The 21,748-nt window shown below is 35.8% G+C and overlaps 1 protein-coding gene across 2 annotated transcripts in view; it reads right to left on the reverse strand.

The window, feature by feature from the left end:
* Positions 1–12,440: 12,440 nt before the first annotated feature.
* Positions 12,441–21,748, reverse strand: part of LOC108711380 (protein unc-13 homolog C) — a 240,663-nt gene continuing 231,355 nt past the window's right edge. For both annotated transcript variants that reach the window (XM_018253063.2, XM_041586773.1), the window contains 3 exons: positions 19,508–19,600; positions 19,262–19,421; positions 12,441–14,102 (listed from right to left, as the gene is read on the reverse strand). In XM_018253063.2, the coding sequence (XP_018108552.1) occupies positions 13,820–14,102; positions 19,262–19,421; positions 19,508–19,600 (536 nt within the window). In that variant the 3' untranslated portion in view covers positions 12,441–13,819. The remainder of the gene's footprint in view (positions 14,103–19,261; positions 19,422–19,507; positions 19,601–21,748) is intronic.

Below are 21,748 nucleotides of genomic sequence, written 5' to 3' on the forward strand. Positions count from 1 at the left end.
ACTTGCATTTTGGAAAGCAATGAGGAAGGAGTGATTTTTTCAAAACCAAATGGTTAGATGGGTAGGGAAGAGGATTGGTCCCAGATTTACCAGTGAAGAGTTGAAGAGATGCATTCTCAGCAAATTAGTGGCATTGAGAGCAAAGATCCAGAAGACGGGTGGAGGGCCACAATCTGACCTATGCCTCAGACTCTTTGAGCACCGCCTTCTGGAAGCTATTGTTGAAGAGGGCTGCCAGGTGACTGTGGACACAGATGTAGATGTAATTATTTTTTTTGCCTAAATGTTCTAAAAAATGGTCTCAGTTAGAAATGTTTCTGCTTGTTACTTATGCTGAAAGAGACCCCTATTTAACATTGCTTGAGCCTTTAGGTGCAACAGCGCTACATAGATATCATAAAAAGATGTTTAGCCCAAAATGGTATGCCAGTAGAGCTCTGGATTTTGCCCTCAACAGTTTGACAAAGAAATTATTTTTTGAACATCAAAAGCAAGAGTTTCAGTTCTACATAACAGTCTTAATAGTAGTGTCTTGCACCACGTGCCACTCAAAATGAGCTTTTAGGCCTCATTTTTGAGGTTGAAGCAGACCACATTAATTAATGGTGCTTTAACCCTGGTCTTCAACTGTGGGTGGGCCAAAGAGGTTATAAAGCAGGTGTACAAAAGCAGGTGGATACTAGGACACTACACAGCTTTGGTCTGGAAGATCAATGGCCATTGTAAAAGAGCTGGGCTTCCTTCCAAAACAATTTTTTCAGATGGACCTGGCACAGAGTAACAAACTCACCTGGATCCCCTGCCCTGATGCTTTCCCAGGCCCACTGGAATCTAGAATTCCACTCCCCCAAGCTGTTCCCACCTGAGAGTCTCTGACCATGGGGTCTGCTTGCTCAATTTTTATACCACTGCAAGAAACAATAAGGGATCATTTATAATGCAGTATGCATTGTGCAAAGATTGTTCAATTGGCTATATTTTGAGTACTGTGTCAACATAGTTTTAGCCATTTTGGAGTGCAGAAATGTACAGACTTATGGCTGTGACAATGAACAATTAGGTTTGAAGTATTGCATTTGCTTCCCCTTGGTCTCATAAATGATCCATTTTAATATGCAGAGTGCTTAGCGCCAGGGAAAACACAGGGTCAGCTGTGGGGGACTTCTTAATAAACACAGTTGATTTACACTGAGGGGAGCATTGCATTAGCAGAGGTGGTGATGGGGGTCTGTCATGGATCTGTCTGGCCCAGGGCCTTGCCTAGTGTGGTCCCATTGTGTGCTTGTTATATTGTAATGATTTTTTTGTTTTCTTAATGCAGATGCTGCTGCCAGGGGAAGTGGCCGGGACCAAGAGCAGGGACCATCTGTGGTGGTTGCGAGGAGGACTTCATTTGATCCTATGTGCTTGCTTGCTGCTTTCCTGCCTACTTTGACTCATCAATGCACCAACATGTTCCACCAAAAGGTGCTGGATGGCATGCATTGAGGCGGAAGTCGCTGCATTCAGGGAGGCATTCTAGCAAAGTAGGCTGGATAGAGCATGCCAGCACCAAAAGCTGATGGCTGTTATGGTGGAACAACGTCAGGAGCAGCTGGCAAGTGCGGACCAGCTCACAAATGCTCTGCTGGCAATCCTGGGGCATGCTCTGTATGCACCTGACTCTGCCGGGTCTACTGAAGGGTCAGTTCCTGGGCCCTCTTCTGAATCTCAACCACCGCCCCCAAGTGCTGTCTAACAGCCTAGGGCAAGGGAGTTTGGAAGAGGCAGAGAAAGGGGGTCTGACCCTGACTGTGGCCTCCTAGCTGTGTCCCTGTGTTTGCTTTGCAGCCTTTAGTGGCCAGACCTCTTCACCAAATTGCTCTCTAGCAATACATCTTATCAGTACTCACATGTTCCGCTACCTGATCTAATGGGAATGAGCACCAAATATGAATTTCCATCATTTTAGAAATCCTCATGAACCCAAGCCAAATTCTCCTCAGTGAGGGACGCCACAATAACATCTTGTGGCACACTCCCCAATAACATCTGGAAAGCACTTGTAACATCTAAGTGCATTTGCTCTAACATATGTATTGTGTGTTTGAACACTTTCAAATGTGGCATTGCAATAACATCTTGTGGCACCCTCCCTTTATAACATCTGGGAAGCTCTTGGAACACCCAAGTGTATTTGCTCTAACCTATGTATTGTGCATTTGCCCAATTACAAATGTGGCCATACCTGGGTTTGCATACTTAAACATGCATTAGAGAAGCAAATGTTTCATCCTTATTTAGAACATACAAAATTATCTTTCTTTGGGAAATTTGAAACATCTTTCCGTATATGCTGTGAATGTTATATGCCAGCAGTGGTATACTTCATTATGTTAAGTATTGTTTGTCATGTTTTATTTTTTTAATGTTAATGTTCAGACTGAGCTGTGGCTTGTTACCCTCACCTGGTTGTAGGGGTGCACCAAGTCTCATGAAATAAGTGCTTGGCAGAAACTGAGTTACCCTTTAGCAGTCAAGGGGGGCTGTTAGAGGATGTAAAGACTGCTCAAGCCAGGTTTTTATGTGGCCTAGGGTAACTATTGTGGTAACGTTTTATAAATTTTTTAAGGAAATATTCTACCTTTGTCATCAATACATCCTGGTAGATGTTTATAGTATTGATTAATATTTATTAATATATTTAATAAAAACATGTAGAGTACTTCAAAATGTTTAATGTTTTTTTCTTTTTTTTGGTAAAGATGTTCCAGTCAGTAAGTGTCCATTGATTGGAGGGAACACAGGCAATGGGATTTCACACACACACTGGGCAAGAGTCACTTGGGGGGGTTAAATGTTGACATCACTTCACATTTAAATTGGGGGGGTTAAATATTGACATTACTTCCTCTTTAAATGGGGGGGTCAAATATTGACATCAGTTCCCCTTTAAATTGTGTGTCTTAAATTATGACTAACTTCCCCTGCCATATGTGTGTAAAGGAAAAGCTGATTCTATATTTTGTATATTTTCAGTTTAAACTTGAAAAATTCTAGAAATCTAAGCCCTCCAGAGGATTCAATGGTTCTCGTCAGGTCAGGTGTATTTTTTAGTTTAATTAAAATTCTCTTTAAATATAATACATTTCGATCGCCTTCCTGAAAATATAACTTTTTCTGAATAAAACCCCCAAAAAATCGAACTTTTCGGGAAAACCCAGAAAAAACGTAAAAATTGTAGGATGTCGAAAACACAATGATAAATCTCGAAAAAGCACGATATGAAATACAAACACAAAAAATTATCAAAAATTCTTAGCAGATTTAGCCCTTTAGTTGGTTTTATTATTTCAAATTATGTAAGGCATTTAAGCTATGCATTAGCTCAAATATCTCCCATTACTTTGTTTCAAGTGAGTTTTTGTTACCAACAACAGTCATATTTTCCTCTCATTTCATTGGCATATTATAAAAACATTTAATTAGCAGGCAGGCAACATGTATTAGAATCTTGCTTGGGCTATTGAGATTAGAATTTGATGTATTTAATAGAAGATCAATTCCTCTGTGACTCTGGGACATGACTTTTAATTACAGCTATGAAAAAGTAAATGCTGTAAGCTTTGGTTTATGTACATATAATAAAGGCATCAGTGACTCCAAGTGCTCTGGGAATTCTTAGACTAATCACATTGGGGGAAAAAAATGACTGAGTTAAAGTATCCCAACTGTATGCCACGGACTCTTGTAAGTACATAATTATTTGTCTGTCCTTTGTAATAAAATGACATGAATTGGCTGATATACAATATATTGTGTATGTGTAACTCACCAGCCACTGGAGTTATGGAAGGATTAGTGTAGCTACACCCTGTGCATTTTGATATGTCATACATCAGTAAACGTCACACTGTGTATTACAAGTGTTACACAGAATAGTTACTACTGAATTTTAGTTGCAGTGATTTGTAAAACCAGTGGTAATTACTTTTAAAACGTTTTAGTTATGAAGGTCCATTAAAATATACACTCTTCTGTTGGGATAAGTGAATGGGTTGTGAGCCTGCCAAAAAAGCATCTACATGTATATTAAAACCTCTACATTCTTCACGTTAGTTATTTCCTTACCAAACTGATCCTCCCATACAATAGCCTTCTTTGTAATTACTGAGAGAAAATGTGCAAAACACTGCCTGCTCCATGGGAGAGTGCAGAAAATGTTCAGTAAAATGCTCCATCTATAACTTCTGATATGTTTTTGCTTCATAGGAAAGTACAAATGGAATATTTTAAAATGTAAAATAAGTTTTACTACATTACCCCTATGGAGAGGTAACATCCTCCATCTACAGCCCATTTCATAATAAACACATACGTTAAAGGGATTGAATGGGCACATCAATTCCAGTAAAATAATTTGTGGAGTCGTAATGGTCACACGCCTCGTGGGTCAGATCAGTGGTGTCATATATTGAGAAGTGGGAACATATTGGTGCTGCTTCTCTAAGTATTCAAATCAATAGCAATCGTGTTAAATCATATTCTAGAGAGATAATATCTCATAATAGAATTTTTTATGCAATTGTAATGTGAAAGCTTTGCAGACTTAGGACTAGTAAGCGTATTTAACCGAAAGGGCTTCTTTTATGTAGGTGAAATGAACAACAGATTGAGTATGACCCTTGTGGCTGGAGGTGCCTAACTTAAAATAAAATCATCCCTCCCTCAGTTAGAAAACTGGCCTAGCAAGAGAGAACCTAATTTACAAAAGCAGGACAACATGCATAGTGCATTTTTCAGGTACAAATCACCACATTTTCACGTGGGTGTACACTTAGGGCAAATTTACCAAAGGTCGAGGTGAATTTTCGAATTAAAAAAATTAAAATCTCGCGCTATTTTTGTGTACCTCAACTAGGGAATAGTCCAAATTTGATTTGAATTTGAAAATAATTTGAATATCAATGTTTATCATGTACTGTCTCTCTAAAAATTTGACTTTGACCATTCGATATCTAAAAGCTGCCGAATTGCTGTTTTAGCCTATAGGGGACCTCCTAAAACCTATTTGGAGTCAATTGGTGGACAGTGAAAAATTGAAGTTTTATTTTGAAAGCGGACCTATTCGGCTAAAAAAACTGTGACTTAATTTCGGTTGGTCTTTTTGAATTAGAATTTCGAAGTTTTTCAAATTCGAAATTCGACCCTTAATATAAATATGCCCCTTAGTTGTGCCCAATGTAAGACAGCATCTGTTTTGTTAAATTGTACACTTTCCCCCTGTGTTTGTATTGAAAGGGCATCACTTCTGGCAAAAATCTAAAGTAAAATCACATTCTACCTCTTATTATTTTGAGCACAATAAAAACAAATCACCAATATACTCAGAAGCCTTCTAGTGTAAAGAACTGTTCCTCATTTCACAGTCTAACAGGCTGAAGCTGGGGAAATGGAGTAGTTTGCTGATACACAGAGCTTCTTAGTGGACTGCTGCTTTGTTCTCATTGTAACAATAAATAAATAATTCATCAGAGCATGCTGAAGGGGCACATTGAAAGGGTAGGAACTAATATATACAGTAGGTGCAAGTACCTTGTCAATGTCATTGTGAATGTAGCTCTGCAACCAAACTGCTGCTTATATTCAAAATTGCAGTTTCAATGTTCCATTTTAGGGTCAAATCTAAGTCACCACATTGGAGAAAGAACAGGCCTTATTGTAGAACCCCTTCCTTGAACAATAGCCAAGTCAGTTATTGGCCACAGAACAAACCACGATTTAGCTGCATCTGCTCGAAAGTAATGCAACAAGCAGCTGTTTGCAACCAAGGAGAATTTCTGCCAAGTATCTAAATAATGTAAACAGAAAATGAGAATGAGTCTAAAAACATGTATTGTCATCTTCTCCCCTTTGAGATTGACCACTGTGGATTGTTACTTTCTTTGAAAAACACTCTGGGGCTCTGATGAAATAGCCTTTACATGTAACATGGTTCATAGTATTTTATAAATGGGTATTGGAGGCAGTAATCTGTGCTGCCAAGTTGCAATAACAAAGGGCATTTTTCTAATTTTTGTACCTATTATTCACAGTTAGTGTGGTATTATTGGGCACTGAGCCTGCTGGTTGTATTTTCTCCTGTTTTTTTTTTTTACAATAACTGGTTGTTGCACATTGTGAAAGTGTGTTTCTGCCATTTCTGATGTAATTTAACTGACATGGGTTTTCCTGTCGCAGTGCATTCTTTTATATAAAGATAGAATTTTTGTGAGTCTTATGGCCTTTGTTCCATCCTTTTCATTAGGTAGATTTTTAGAATTATGTCTATTTTGAGCGATATTCCCTCAGTTTGGGGACCCCCTTACACCCCCTGAAAAAAGAGACCACCCACACCTCTGCGGTAACAGAGAACAATGGTTTTAGAGGGGATTGTACCTGTTCAAATATGGCAGTATTAGATTCACAAAAGGGACATTAGGCCTTAAAGTTAGGTCAAGCTGACAATATGCTTGTTTGTTACGTGTAGAATTTATAGGAACTGATGATATGTGCAGAATTATAGGAACTACAACTATGTGCAAGATAGTAGGAACTAAAGCTGCTTGCAAAATTTAGTAAGTCTTTAGATTGCTTGTATGATAACCTTGCATTAATCCTTCCGTAGGATCAACTTCCCCTAGAGGGAAATCCTGTAGCAGGTGGGGTGTATGTAAATACACTTTGTTCAAAGAGAGAACATGGGGCAATAATCTTAAGTAGTTACTTAACTGAATTATTATTCCAGAAAGCCATCTGATGTATAAGAGTGAACAGTAGCAGAACACAGGACCAAGTGCTAAGCAACTGTAACATCTGTTCCCAACTCTGCAGATAGCCGTCAAGCTCATCCATCAACTTCAGCTGCTTCACATACTCAGGAAAAGGCTGGCTTAACAACTCTTTTGTGTGAGTCTGACAATACACCCATTACTTGATTCTGAGACATTACATAGGAGATTGCCTGAATAGATGTATGTATGGGTAATACAAAGTAGCAACAACATTACATTTTTACAGAGCATGTGTTTTAGATGGGGTCAGTGACCCCCATTTGAAAGCTGCAAAGAGTCAGAAAAAGAAGCCACATAATTAAAAAAACTATTAAAAAAAAAATTAAGGCCAATTGAAAAGTTGCTTAGAATAGTATATTCTATAACATACTACAAATTAACTTAAAGGTGAACTACACCTTTAACCAGGAAGGAATAGGAATTAGGTTAAACAGTAGCATTTATCAACATATGCACAATTGGCTTATTTTCAGTCAAAGAGAAGTACGGTATGTATGATACCCTTTTTTTTTGATTTTAGTAAAAGTAAAGAGTGGTCAAGCGAAGAGACCAAACTTTTGTACAAGACAAAAACAGCTCTGCAAACAATCAGGCCAATTTTGCTGGGAGAGCACGTTAAACAGGTTTCATTATCCTTTTTAAATGGTTTAACTGGTTTATACAGGCCAAAGTTTTAAGGAAAACCTGCTAGTGTGTATGTGCCAAAATATGGAGGGTGGTTAGTTACAGATATTGGGATGAATTATCCAGAAACTCGTTGTCCAGAAAGTTCTGAATTATGGGAAGGACATCTTCCATAAACTCCATTTTAATTAAGAAATCCAAATTTAAAAGAAAAAAAAAATTCTGTAATAATAAAACAGTGCCTAGTACTTGATCCAAACTAAGATACAATTCATCCTTATTAGTGGCAAACCAATCCTTTTGGGTTTAGATTTTTTTAGTACACTTGATGTAGGTGATCAATTGGTTTTCATTTTTTATTGTTTGTGGTTTGTGAGTTATTTAGCTTTTTACTCAGCAGTTCTCCAGTTTGCAATTTCAGCAATCTGGTTGCTAGGGTCAACATTACTCTAGCAACCATGCATTGATTTGAATAAGAGATTGTGAAATCAATAGAAGAGGGCCCCCTTAGAAAGGTGGGTAACAAAAAGCAACATTAACAATACATTTGTAGCCTTCTTTAGCATTTGTTTTTAGATGGGGTCAGTGATCCCCATTTCAAAACTGGAAAGAAAAAGGCAAATAATTAAAAAACTATAAAAAATAAAACAAACATTTCATACAGTAATATCAGTGATAGAAAAAGGCAGATCTTTAGGTATGGCAGTAGCATCTGTCAAACTGTAACAGTATTAGTATTTGGGTCACGGAGTTTAATAAGTCATTAGATGTAAATAGAGCCACTTCAAATATGTTTTTTTTCTAGATTTACCATTGTCTTTGCAACTGTTTTGTAGTGCAGCGTGTTATGCTTTGGGTAGCCGAGGATGAGAAGAGTATAACAGTGCTTTATTAGCAGAGTCATGTATGCATAACATAACATTAACTTTCACTTTTAAGCATGAGAGGAAGTATGCACAGTAACTCATATAGACAGTGACACCTGCAGGCCATTTGTATAAACACCACATATTCCCCCTATAGTAGGAAAGCATTTGGGCAAATGTAATAAACAACAACAATGCATCTTAAAGCAATAATATACATTATTCACATCACATAGTCCTGGGTCCATGCAGGTACTTTTCTAATTCTCTCAGTATGCCTTATAGGTTCACTTTCTTCAGGCCCATTGCAGTTGACATCAGGAGTATGAAAATGTCCTTCATCAAATGGATTGATGGCTTCTCCAAAGTCATGTCTAACAGGAGCAAGACGACTTGCATTCCATATGCATCCATCAGACAGTTCATATGTGTATGGTCCTCACTGGCGTCTCACTTCAAGTGGTGTAGTAAATTTAGATTGTCCTTGTTTCAGTATTCCTAGTTTCTTAATTCTGACTAAAGATCCAGGCAAGTGCACTTCTCTTGTACCACATTTTCAGTCAATATAAGCCTTGCATTTGGCTTGTTGACGTATCACAATGTCAGTAGTAGATGATTTTGTAGGCACAGTATTTTGTGGAAGTTTGATGTCTGCAACATGTAGCTTAGTGTGCATCTGTCTGCCATGTAATAATTCAGCTGGAGATGATTGGGTTGTTGCATGGCGCGTTGCTCTGTAGTTATGTAGAAACTCTGTTGTAAATACTTTCCAAGATTTCCCAGTAAGATTTGCTGTCTGTAGTGCTTCTTTCAGACTTCTGTTGAATCACTCGATTTCTTGTGGGTAATACACTGAAGATTTCCTATGCACAATATTCCTCTCTCTCAGAAAGGATTCAAACTCATATGAGACAAACTGTGGTCCGTTGTCTGATATTAACTCCTTGGGTTTACCTTCTCTGCTGAAGACTGTAGACAGAAATGTTATTTCTGTAGCTGTTGTTATATGAGAAATAAATGCAATTTCTGTCCATTTACTGTAATAGTCCATCAAGGTTTTGTGGCAGTGACCTTGCTATTAGTAGGCAAGCTATTTTGGGTTTGTTAGTTTGTAGGGGAGTAGTTACCTGGCCACAGCCCTTGGTGTTTATTTGTACTGTATTTTAGTTTTTGGATTATTTGAAATAGTTTAAACATCTCTTTAAATGAAAACTATACCCCCAAAACGAACACTTAAGCAACAGATAGTTTACATCATATTAAGTGGCATATTAAAGAATCTTACCAAACTGGTATATATATTTAAGTAAATATTGCCCTGTTACATCTCTTGCCTTGATCCACCATGGATGGTCTGTGTACTGTCTCAGAGATCACCTGACCAGAAATACTGCAGCTCTAACTGTAACAGGAAGAAGTGTTGAAGCAAATGACAGAACTCTGTCTGTTAATTGGCTCATGTGACCTAACAAGCATGGTTTGTTGTATGTTTGTGTGCACCGTGAATCGTACAATCCCAGGGGGCAGCCCTTATTTTTTGAAATTTTCTATTTATGATTACCCAATGGCACATACTACTAGAAAAGTAAATTATTATGAACATGGTTTATTTACATGAAACAGGGTTTTACATATGAGCTGTTTCTAATATCACTTTAAATATAAACTGGGATTATATATATATTTATCCTGTTTTACATTAATATGAACAAATCAGTAGTATACAGAAATGTTAGAAGGGCAAAACCAAAGATGCTAGGCTGGGTACATAGGGCTGGGCACATATAAGATCAAGAGGAAATTGAAACACTAGGTAAGTCAAAGTGGACTGAATTGCTACTAGAGGACTAAACCCACATCTAGTTATGCTCAGATAAGAGGGAGGGGTCCATCCAAACCAGAAAAGACTTCCAATTAGCCCTGATTGCAGATCAACCCACTAGTTCTGTACCAGACTAAAATGACCGCATTTATTCCAATATCAACAGGCTGCACTTCACCTGTATTTACAAAACAAGACAGCTGCAAGTTGCCAGCATGTAAATCTAGAGGTAAAGGCTGGGTAGCATACACCACGACATACACATAGATGAATCAATTACATTAAAACATATAAAAAAAATTCGGTTTATGCTTTAAGGGGAAGGTAAATGCAGCAAGCTGCAATAAAATAATATTTTTTTTTATAAAAAACAATTGAATGACAGCAGAAACTCACCGAGGGCTACAATCCTATCATAATTCCATCAGTGCAAAGTATTCTCTTGTGTATTTTTATTGTTTTTCTATCAGTAGAAAGTGACACAATAATGGCTTTCGGCAAAATTGTTTCCATGCTGGCACAGTTATAGTAAAACACACTAATAAATGTAATAAATAGTTTTTAATAAAAGTACTAACCGGAAGAAAATCCCCCCTCACCAAATTAATAAATTGTCAAAAAAATTTAATGCCTTGTATTCAAAGTCTCACTGGGAGACATTAGTAGTTCAAAACCATAAATAAAACAGTGAACCATAATAATTCTGTATGAAGCAAATATGAGGAAATGACATGTCCTATGCATTTTATCATCCATGCATTTAAGGGCAACCTCCTTATTAGAGGGTCAATTCTTCATCATTTGCAAATAAACTGGAGGGAGATGTTCACTTCTTCAGTGTAAATCGTTGTATATCTGAAGCAGAAACATGTCTGACTCAGAGGATCAAAAATAAAATAAGAATGTTTCCCTAAAATGCATATTTTAAAACCCATTTTAGGTTTATGTAATGAAAGGTGCAAAGCTTGCTACAGGTCTAATCACTTACAGCAACCAATTAGGAGGTAGCAATTACTAGTCCCCAGCATTGGTTGCTATGGGTTAATGACCTGGGCAAATGTACTGCCGTTTATGACATATAGGGGATATGTGCTTAGTCATACATCAGGGGTATATAATAAAATGTAAAATATGTGCATAATGGCAACACGTAACATTATTAAAAAGTGCACCATAACGCCTGTACCGAGCATTAGTATGTAACCATCCAGCACATTACACAATAAACATGCCCACTGGTGGATACTCATGAATGAACATCAGTTTCAAGCACACCAAGAAGGAACCACTCATTTTCCCTGTACATTAACAACAATGCTCTATACCTAAACAATATAAAGTTGGTATTTTTATGCAGGTATCTTAGATATTACATTGTAAAAGGGCCCATTTATGAACACGTGTAAAATGCAAAGAAGGAGGGTTTACTTTCACCTGGTGCACCTACATATGCAACTAACATAAACTAACTTACTAAATTAATTAACATTATCAGCACTGGAGATTACAGGATTCTTAAATGGGAACTATCGTGAAAATAATTATTTAATATACGCTTCAGCATACTGAAATAAGAAATGTTATAAATACAATGAATTAAAAATTCTGCATTGTTTCTGAAATAATCAAGTTTATGTTCCTTATTCCTCTCCCAGCATCTCTTCATTCTGTCTTCATGCAGAAGTTGGTGTCAGATTTTCATTGACAGTTAGATCCAATATCTCTTATAAGGGGGCTCCTTTTGCCTAGATGATTTATTAGAGCTAATCAGACATCATGTCTCTCTACATGCAGGATTTGTGCAAAATGCAGTCATTTTGTTAGATTTTGTTTGCACTGGAATCCGTTATTTGAGTGAGCTCAAATTAATTTGTTCGTGAAACGGCCGTGAAATTCGCCGTTTCGCGAACTTCGCGCAAATTCGCCCATCACTATTTTCAACCCTTTGAACATGAACATTTTCAGTTTTTTAATTTCTCCAATTACTTTTGAGCCCCTGAAATTAAGTGATTGTGTTAAAAAAGGCTTTAGTTCCTCACATTTTTATGCAATCTTTTTGTTCAACCCACTGAATAAAAGCTGAAAGTCTGCAGTTCAACTGCATCTGAGTTGTTTCATTTAAAATTTATTTATATCACCATTATTAGAAAAAAAGTTGTCTCTTTCCAAATATTTATGGACTTAACTGTATGTTCATTTTCTATTTACTTACCCAATCAAATCATCAAAGGTGCAATTTCTGTCTGTTATGTGTGTGATATGCCGTTTCTTTCTAGAACAAGATATTTCTCCAAAATGATTAACCAGACACAAAGCTGTTTCTTCGTACTTTATTTTACAATGTCTGACTAAATGTATTTACAAGACAAGACTTTTGCCTCAGTGCAATACATTTTTATGTTGCATAAGTACAAACTGTAATTTGTATTTTCTTGAAAAAGATACAACACTTAACTGATCATACAGCTAAGTATACAATGCAACACAGATTCCCATCTGAATGAAAAATCATTGCTTGATTGAGATTTTCATAAATGCACAACAAATCAGTCGCATTCCATTCAATGATTTTGAATCCTTGGTATTCGATAAAATGATTTAAGCACATACACTGTGGCAGATTTATATATAGATTTATAGACATTTTGCATGGTACAAAAATACTGCAGATTTATGGAAAAGACCCCTTATCATTGTCAGTGACAAGAAGCAGAGCTGAAAGAAATGGGAGTCAGATTGAAGTTAATATATTGTATATATAATAATAAAAGTTCAAGAAAATACTCAGATAAAAACTGAGAGATTTTCCAGCAGATTTTTGCAGCATACATTTCTTACCCATGGTGCTATACAGAAGGGCTTAGCAAATAGCTGGTGAACACAGAAGGGGCTACCACTTTGGGGAGAGACAAACTACTTCTTGTAAGTAAATCTTTCTCCAAGCTTCTCTTTGTTTGTGTTCACAGTGATGCCAGAAAGAGACAGCCCCAACCTTTTTTCCCCATTTTAATGCAAACGAAAGTAAAAATACACATTTTGTTTAGAAGGGATATATAAAATTACAAACAATGTTATACTTTATCATTTGAGTATTTAAATATGCACAAACAACAATATTTAATGGAGACCTTTTAAATGGAAAGGTATGGAACATCACTGAAAGAAAATGGGAAATGCAGATGATTGTTAGCTTGTAGGAATAGCATTTGATAGATGGGTATGTCTACATAGACCTCCAGACTGAGTACTTAGTTTGCATTGACTCATGCCCACAAATGTGAAGCCAGGTTTTTTAAACAACAGGAATAGGAATTGTTGCCCTGGGGAACATCCCTAGAAACAAAGGTTTGCTCAGTGACAAGACATGATTCGAAGGAATGCAACTTGCCCATGTGTAAACTGATATGAAATCAACATTTAAAAAATAAACCATATGATTATTTCAGCTCTAAGTGTTTATTTTGGCACTTCATGAGAGCAAGTCCTTGCCCAATGTCAGTAGTATAAAAAAAGATACACATCTTCTTCAACATACCTTGCAAATATAGTACATATGTACTAGCAAACACAAACATATTGAAATAAACATTCCCACTTATTTGTTTTTCACATGCATACACTACTCAGACAACAACACTGTATCAATGTTAATTTGAGTCCATGGAGGTGTTCCCTCATGCACCAGTAGTAGTGTCCTAGACTTCTTCTGGAGATCGGATGTCGGATTTCAACTTTACAAACTCCTTCGCAACTTCATCGTTTGATCTCTGAGACAATATTCTAAGAATTGTCAGTCCGGTTTCATCCATACAGATGTTTTTCATCAGAGGATACCAAGAGGCACAGTTTCCTTTATCCACTATATTCTTCAGCTGGATCACAGTCATTCCTATATTGCGATCCTCTCTGGCAAAGCAGTAATCTTTCACACAGAGGTGAAGTTCATACGCCCGGGGGCTCTCTTCATTACTCAGAATGCTGTGGGAAAATTAAAAAGAATATATATAAATATATTTATAAAGAAGAACGAGGACCATGCTCTTCAATTTCATTCAGCCTGCTTTCAATTAGACAACGTTTCCAACCTTATTAAAATTCTAATATATCCTTAGGAATATTTTATATTCTGCAACTTTACTAATGAAAAATCTCTGACTCTTGGCAACTTATGTTCCCAGACTCATGATTTTATTGTGTTTCTATCGATTTAATCAAATTGTCGGTTTTATTCATTTATCATTTTAATGTGCCCAAGAGTTTTTGTTGCCCCCTAACCCAACTTTATAGCTTTTTCATACATCATAACAAGCAGAATAGGGTAAATAACTGATGTTATAGAGCATATAACATAATTGATGGCACAATACCACATCTTGCATTTTTCATACACTATAACTAACAAACATGTAGTTTTACATGTTAAATATAATTAGATTCAAATGTAGGAATGGATGTTTGCCCCTCAAAGGAGAATATATTCTAAAATGACTTTGATGCTGTAGCTATAGGTAGAGCCTTCCCAGTATGCAACAATGCAGAGTGGGGTTTACCTTCTACTTCTATCTCCTATACTTTTGCCTCTACTACTTTATATCTGCTCAAAACAACATAGAATAAAGCTTCAGTACTTGTGACCCCAGGGAAGGAAAATGATCCCTATTTTAGTGGGACATGTATAGTTCTACCAGTATTTATGCATCATATTTTGGGTATCTTGGTTTTAGATGACTTGGCCATTAGGAATAAAGTTGCTAATACTATAGTTGCAAGCTTTGGTTTGATATCTGTTCAGTTTTCACTTTAACCACTATCATTTTTTTTACATTGCATCAGCAGGATGGTATTTGCTTTCATCTGAATCAATTCATAAGCTAAAAAAAGGGGATGAAGGAGTTGAGGGTTGAACTTGACATCTAATACCATGGATTGAATTCTATTGATGGTAATTAAATGTTCATGGCATTCCTTTCTCCATCAAGCTTCTGAATCTTTTAACACAAGGCACAAGAGAAAGCTACAGGCCTCTTTTTACTGGGCCTCTAAGGTTATTTTTTTTTATTGAGTAGCATGCACTTAACATTTTCAGCAAAGGTTGTGCATGTGTAGCCACAGTTCTGCAGAAGAGGATATTGAGATTACATATTGTATTTCATATTTGGGTCAATGTTTGTTAGATTACAGTGCTTATTTTAACAGCATAAGCAAAACACTCAGTTTTAAAGGAATTATTCAGTTTAAAAATAAAAACTGGGTAAATAGGCTGTGCTAAATAAAAAATGTTTCTAATAAAGTTAGTAAGACTGGAGTGACTGGATGTGTAACATAATAGCCAGAACACTACTTCCTGCTTTTCAGTTCTCTTGGTTTACACAGACTCGTTAACCTGGTTACCAGGCAGTAACCAATGAGAGACTTGAGGAGGGGGGCACATGGGTCATACTGTATCTGTTGCTTTTGAATCTGAGCTGAATTCTGAGGATCAATTGCAAACTCACTGAACAGATATGTACCATGTGGCCCCCCTTCAAGTCACTGACTAACTCAAGAGTTATAGAGCTGAAAAGCAGGAAGTAGTGTTCTGGCTATTATGTTACACATCCAGTCACTCCAGCCTTTATACATTACATTTATGGCTAACTAACTATATTATAAACATTTTTTTTATTTTGCACAGCCTATCTATTTACCCAGTTTTTATTTTCACACTGAGCTGTTCCTTTTATATGGTTAATATGATTTTCGCAGGACATGAACTGTTCCCTTATCACATTGCTTTTGGTTTGTTATTGGCATTACTTATGCAGCTTTTTCCTTTGTTCTCAATAAAATAATGATTAAAAAGTATTTTCCCCTAATGTCAGACCAAGCTTCTTCCTGAGAATGCACACTAGAGCAGTTTGCTCAAATCTTTCCTATGTGTGCAGTGACAGGCACATGACCTTCTATTCAATGACACGGGTTTCATTTGCATTTTTATTATCACTGGAGAATGATTGGTCACACATTAGCAATAAGCCAGAGTTTTAAAAGTAAATATTGGTTGACTATTTTTATTTTTTTTCACAGTGTATGAACTTTTCAGCTGTAAGGCTGGTAGCACACCCTCAGCCATCTGGAAAGCACTAAAAACCCTCCTATGGCTCCCATTTACTTGGCAATGACACTTTTGGTGGCTTTTACAGCTTGGCTAAAAAGTGACATGCATAATTAGAGAAGTCTTTGTACTTTGTGTTAATAAATTCACTTTGATGGCAAAACTACTGTATTGTGTTTTTTAATATTTATATCTATTATAGTGAATTTAAAACGCATGAAAAAATAAATGCTGCCCACATTAACTTGAAGGAAATATCTTAAGAAATATTAAAAATCGTTGAATATAAGTCCACATTGACAACCATAATAAGTAAAAGTTAAGCTGCAAGGTGAATGGATATGTAACAAGCTGCAATACTTAAGTAAGCAATAGAAAGTCAACAAAAGCAATATGAGCTGTAATATACATATTGTGCATTTTTTCTAAAATGGGGATACTGTTTAAAAATGTTAGTTCCTCTTAAATGGATTTGTGAAGAGCAGCTGAACCTGCACAGAGTCATTAAAGTAGTGTTCTCCATCAGTTTAGCTTCTAGCAAAATGAAAAGAAAAAAAAATCCAGGTCAGCAGCTTGCAAGATTTATTACCTTTCACATGTAGGTATAGGTGTAGAGTCATTATTTAAAGGGAATTATGTTTTGCTGAACATAGTAGTGTTCTCTTGTACTTAGGGCAAGAATCAATAAACATGAATAAAATGGAATTTTGGGACTAATAATGAAAATAGCAAATTTGATTAAATTTGGAACAAATTATTCTGAATTCCAATCATTCTTCATTGAAATAGTATTGATCACAAATGATAAACAGGAAGATAACTGGATTGACTATTGTTCTTTTTGTTGTCTGAGATATTGAATACCTAAACATTTAGAATAGTGAAAAATTATGAATAAATTAAATGAATATATAATTATGCACAGTGTAATTGGCTAATATCTACACAGCATAAGACTAGTGGTGTTTCAGCCTCCTATTTTGCCCTGAGGTAGCCAAAGCAATGTCATGTCCACACCTCCAGTGGAATAAGGGGGGTTTTAAAAACTGTATTTTGGCTGTAAAAGTTACCAGGATTGGCTTTTTGTACCCCTGCACGAAAAATATCCTGCGTAGAATACAATGGATTTGGTTCTATAAATAGAATAGGTGCCAGGTGCCATTCATTGATCGCTACATCACTAATGAACTACATAACTGGATGGACAGATGCAGACTTTAAGGGGGATATTAATCAAAGGCAGAGTTTGAGGTTTGTGAGGTTTCTTATAGCTCAAATGAACTCAAATCTCGAATGTTTTCTAATTTATGAAAACAAAACGAATGTATAAGGCTCGAATCAGTGAATTCAGGGCGAAGAAACTGAAAACTCAAATTAATTGAGTTTACGGTGAAAAAAAATCTTAAATGGTCTGAATTAATCGAGTTTTCGAGCGAAACCCACCAAAAAAATCTGAACATCATGAAGGCTACAAACATCTTCAAATGTTTGAAGGGACCTCTGCCATTGACTTCTACATGGCCTTGACAGGTTTTAGGGAATAAAAAATCACAGAAAATTCTAGTTTTTTTCTTACCCAAAAATAAGTTTTGACTGGAAAATACCCTTGAAAACGGGAATTTTTGAGGTAAAAATCAACTCAACCGTTGATAAATAACCCCCTAAATATAAAAATAAAAAGACTTTATGGTGTCTAAGACAGTCTGCAGAATGGGAGTGAGGAACTTAAGGACAAATTGTAAGAATGCAATTACATGAGAGAGCCTACACTGATTGTGGTTGTATGAAAATTACAATACATCTCATTTCAGTAGGTCATTAAAAATAATGCTTCTTTAGCCCCTTTTTTCCTTTCCTGACACTTTGAAAGGAAACAGTAGGAAGCAGGAATTTCAAGTTAGACTGTTAGCAAATATGGTGCCTTTCTTAAAGGCGGGGGCCCCCAACCTTTTCTTTTTTTAGCTGTGAACCACATACAACTGTAAAAAAAAGTTGGAGAGCAACAAAAGTATGCAAAAACTCCCTAGGGTTGCCAAATATGTGCTGTGATTGGCTATTGGTAGCCCCTATGTGGACTGACAGCCTACAGGAGGTTCAGTTTAGCAGCACACCTGGTATTTATGCAACCAAAATGTGTTTTCAAACAGGAATTCAAAAATAAGCACCTGCTTTGAGGCCACTGTGAGCAACATGTTGCTCCTGAGCCACTGGTTGGGGATCACTGCTCAAGGGCATCTATAGAGCAAGTGTGGTGAATTGTTTAGATAATGTGTTTCATGTGTAGGTTTGATGCATTCTCTTTCAATCCTGTGCTCCATTAGCCTGTATAATTGTACTAATGAGAGACACAGGTTAATTAGTAACAGATGCTACTGTTTGGCAATTCATCATGGCAATTAGTAAAAAAAAAACATTTTACATACTGTATATCTACATTTGGAAAACATTGCTCCAAGAAAATGGTAAATAATTTACTACATACATTATAGTCACTAGCCTATCTGCTTTCTTCCAGTCATTCAACTGAGTAGTTGAAACCATTGTGTACTCATATATCAGAGCCATGTGGCCTGAGGGTTTGCTTGCAGAGGGAAGGCGAAGGTGATACCAAACAAAATATGATTATAGCATACCTTTACCTTTTATATTCCCTGGCTTTAAAGCAATAATTAGTAGTTTAGATAAGGAACACGCTTTATTGCTATAAAGACAACTAACTTCTTATTACTGGAAAAAGAAGTGTCTATTATTTTTAAAAAATTATAGAAATAAATTCAACTTATACTGTACCTTTATGTGTGTATGTATACACTATATATTTAAAAAAAATAGTTCATAGTTGTAATTACTCTCCATTTAAGTGGCCAGAGGCTCAGAAGGTTACAAATATCTATACATACTGTATTAGCTTCTCAATCTCAATTTACCTACCTCAATGTGACTTGCCAGCTCAGGGCTATCTGACCATATAGCTATCAAAAACTCAATGTATCATGTCCTTTCTTATAAATGTAGAAATGAATTTCAATATTGCATTACTTACAATTGAAAATTCTCATTGTATTTCGGAGACCATGTGTTGCTCTTTGTCTTTGTCCCATACTTCCTTTTCTTATCACTGAGACTGGGACCCAATGCATAGACTTCAACAAAAGGCCGGAACATAGCAGTCGTTTGCCAGAGTAAGCCATTGAGTGCTACAACTGTAAACAGAAGTTATATCAATTATTTGATATTAAACTGTATTGTTAAAAAATTATGATAAAGGAAATGTAGCTCAAAAACATACTTTTTACTGTTACTTTGTGCTCCCCATTTCCAGGATGAGTGAACAGATCCACTTGAACAGAAATCTCCCCTACTGAGCTCTCTGTGGACTGACCTGAAAAAACATAAAATATACATGTATGTTTAACCCTAGATAGTGTAACCTTAAAAGAAAAAATGTTCTTTCACTCTTTTTGTTTAATGTACTTATTTTACAGGTGTACGGTAATCGGCTGCGGGACTTTATGTTAAATGCACTGCTATCAGATAGTGTCGAACTCATGTACAATAAATGGTCTTGATGTGGCACGTAAGCTTACATATTTTGGCCAAAGTGTGGTGCTAACATCTAATTTTTTGTAATAATTATTTTTAAAGGAATCCCTTGCACTGGCAATCTTTCTCCTTCTTTCTGTATACAAATAATAATGAACACTTAATCCGGAACTGCAACTGAAAGTGTACTCAGCCTTGGCTTCTAAATTGGTGAGATAAAATGCAAACAAAAATTAAACAATCAAGCATGTTTGCAAATACACAGATTTGTCTGATTTTTATTTGCAAAAAACAGTTGGCAAGCTCCAGTTCCGCAGATTCCTGCCAAAGTCAGATTAACAAATACCAGTGTCTATTGACTGTTAATTACATATGTTACAATACAAATAATCAGTTGCAATGTTCATCTTAATGACTTTGCAATGTTCCTTTTTTAACAAGGTGCTATTGGTTATTTATATGGGGTAAAGCCAAAATCTGTTCCCTTTCACTTATTTACTGTATATCTTATTTGTAGTATAGCAATGTATATACTATTGCACCATATTGTTCTTCAACCCATTGAGTATTTACTTTTATAATACTTTATTCTAAACTACTAAGCAAAGATGAATTTCTTGTTTCTGATTAAAGACAAAACACGTGATCTTTTTTGTGCATATAATATAGCACTTCACTGAACAATGTATTAATTATTCTACAACCAATTTGCAATTGAAAATATATGATTATTCAATTTATAAAGATTTTTTTATGAAGAGAAATCATTAAAAACGTATAAAAGTCATTAAAATGTGATGCAGCTGTAATTGCAATATATTGGTTTGCTCATCTTGAGTATTTAAAAAAAAAATGTATTATCAAATAATGGACCAGATGCCATTTGAGGAGAAAAATGTTTTTCCTTATTCAATTCCAAATTTCCCCATAGATTTCAATGGAGTTTTCATGTGATAAACCATGGGATAAGTCTTTCTTATTGAATTACATCGGACCCAATATGCACAAGGTTGGCTCCAGTTCTAATAACCAATATTGGGCCAGATCAAATTCAGTGAGAAAAAAAACGTATCCCCTAATTCAATTCGAAATTTCTCCATAGACATCTGTTGAGTCTTCACGAGATTAACCATAAGAGAAGTTTTTCTAATTGAATTGCATCTGGCTCCATTGTTGTTAAATGCTAAATGCTGACTCTTGGCTACCAACTTTTGTTGTTCTGTTAGTGTGTTTTCCTAATAATAGCTACAGGACAAGCAGCTCAATAATTTTTATCAACAATAAAATACAAAGCTTTATATGAATATTTAACAGATTTTGAGGAAGTTATAGTATGGTATAACTGTGTTGATCTTACAGTGCAATAAATGGAGAGAGAATTAAGAGAGAATTAAGTAAAGAAAGGACTAAATTAATCTTTTGAAGTAATGTAATCAAAGGAGCAAAGTATGCACTGGTCTGCTAAACAATATCAGCTAATCAGATGTCTGCATTCAAACATTTTACCAGTAAATGATACTTGTTTATTGGCTGCTATGGGTTATTTGATACGGTGCAAGCTTTGCACCTATTGTACTCGCCTATAAGTGCCTCAAGGGCAACTGCACATGTGCTGAATTTTGCTTCCTGTGTGTTTTACATCTAAGTGGGTTTGTAGATTTGTGTATATATGTATTCTTGAAAAAGGCTCCAATGGGGGCCGAAACGTCGGATATTTATGTACACAATAAAAGAATTTTGAATTTTGCACATAATGAAGTGCGGATCTTTTATATTAATATATATATATATATATATATATATATATATATATATATATATATATATATATATATATATATATATATATTTGAGAAACTTTAGTCATGCATTTAAACAATAAAACTTTTTATAATTTTCTTAAGACCTGAGAGTGCGGATCTATCTTAGTGGATTTATATTGAAATTATTGATACTGCACCCAGGCAATTAAATAATTTATCGAGAG

The sequence above is a fragment of the Xenopus laevis genome, chromosome 3L (genome assembly GCF_017654675.1).
Source record: "Xenopus laevis strain J_2021 chromosome 3L, Xenopus_laevis_v10.1, whole genome shotgun sequence".
Classification (NCBI taxonomy): Eukaryota; Metazoa; Chordata; class Amphibia; order Anura; family Pipidae; genus Xenopus; species Xenopus laevis.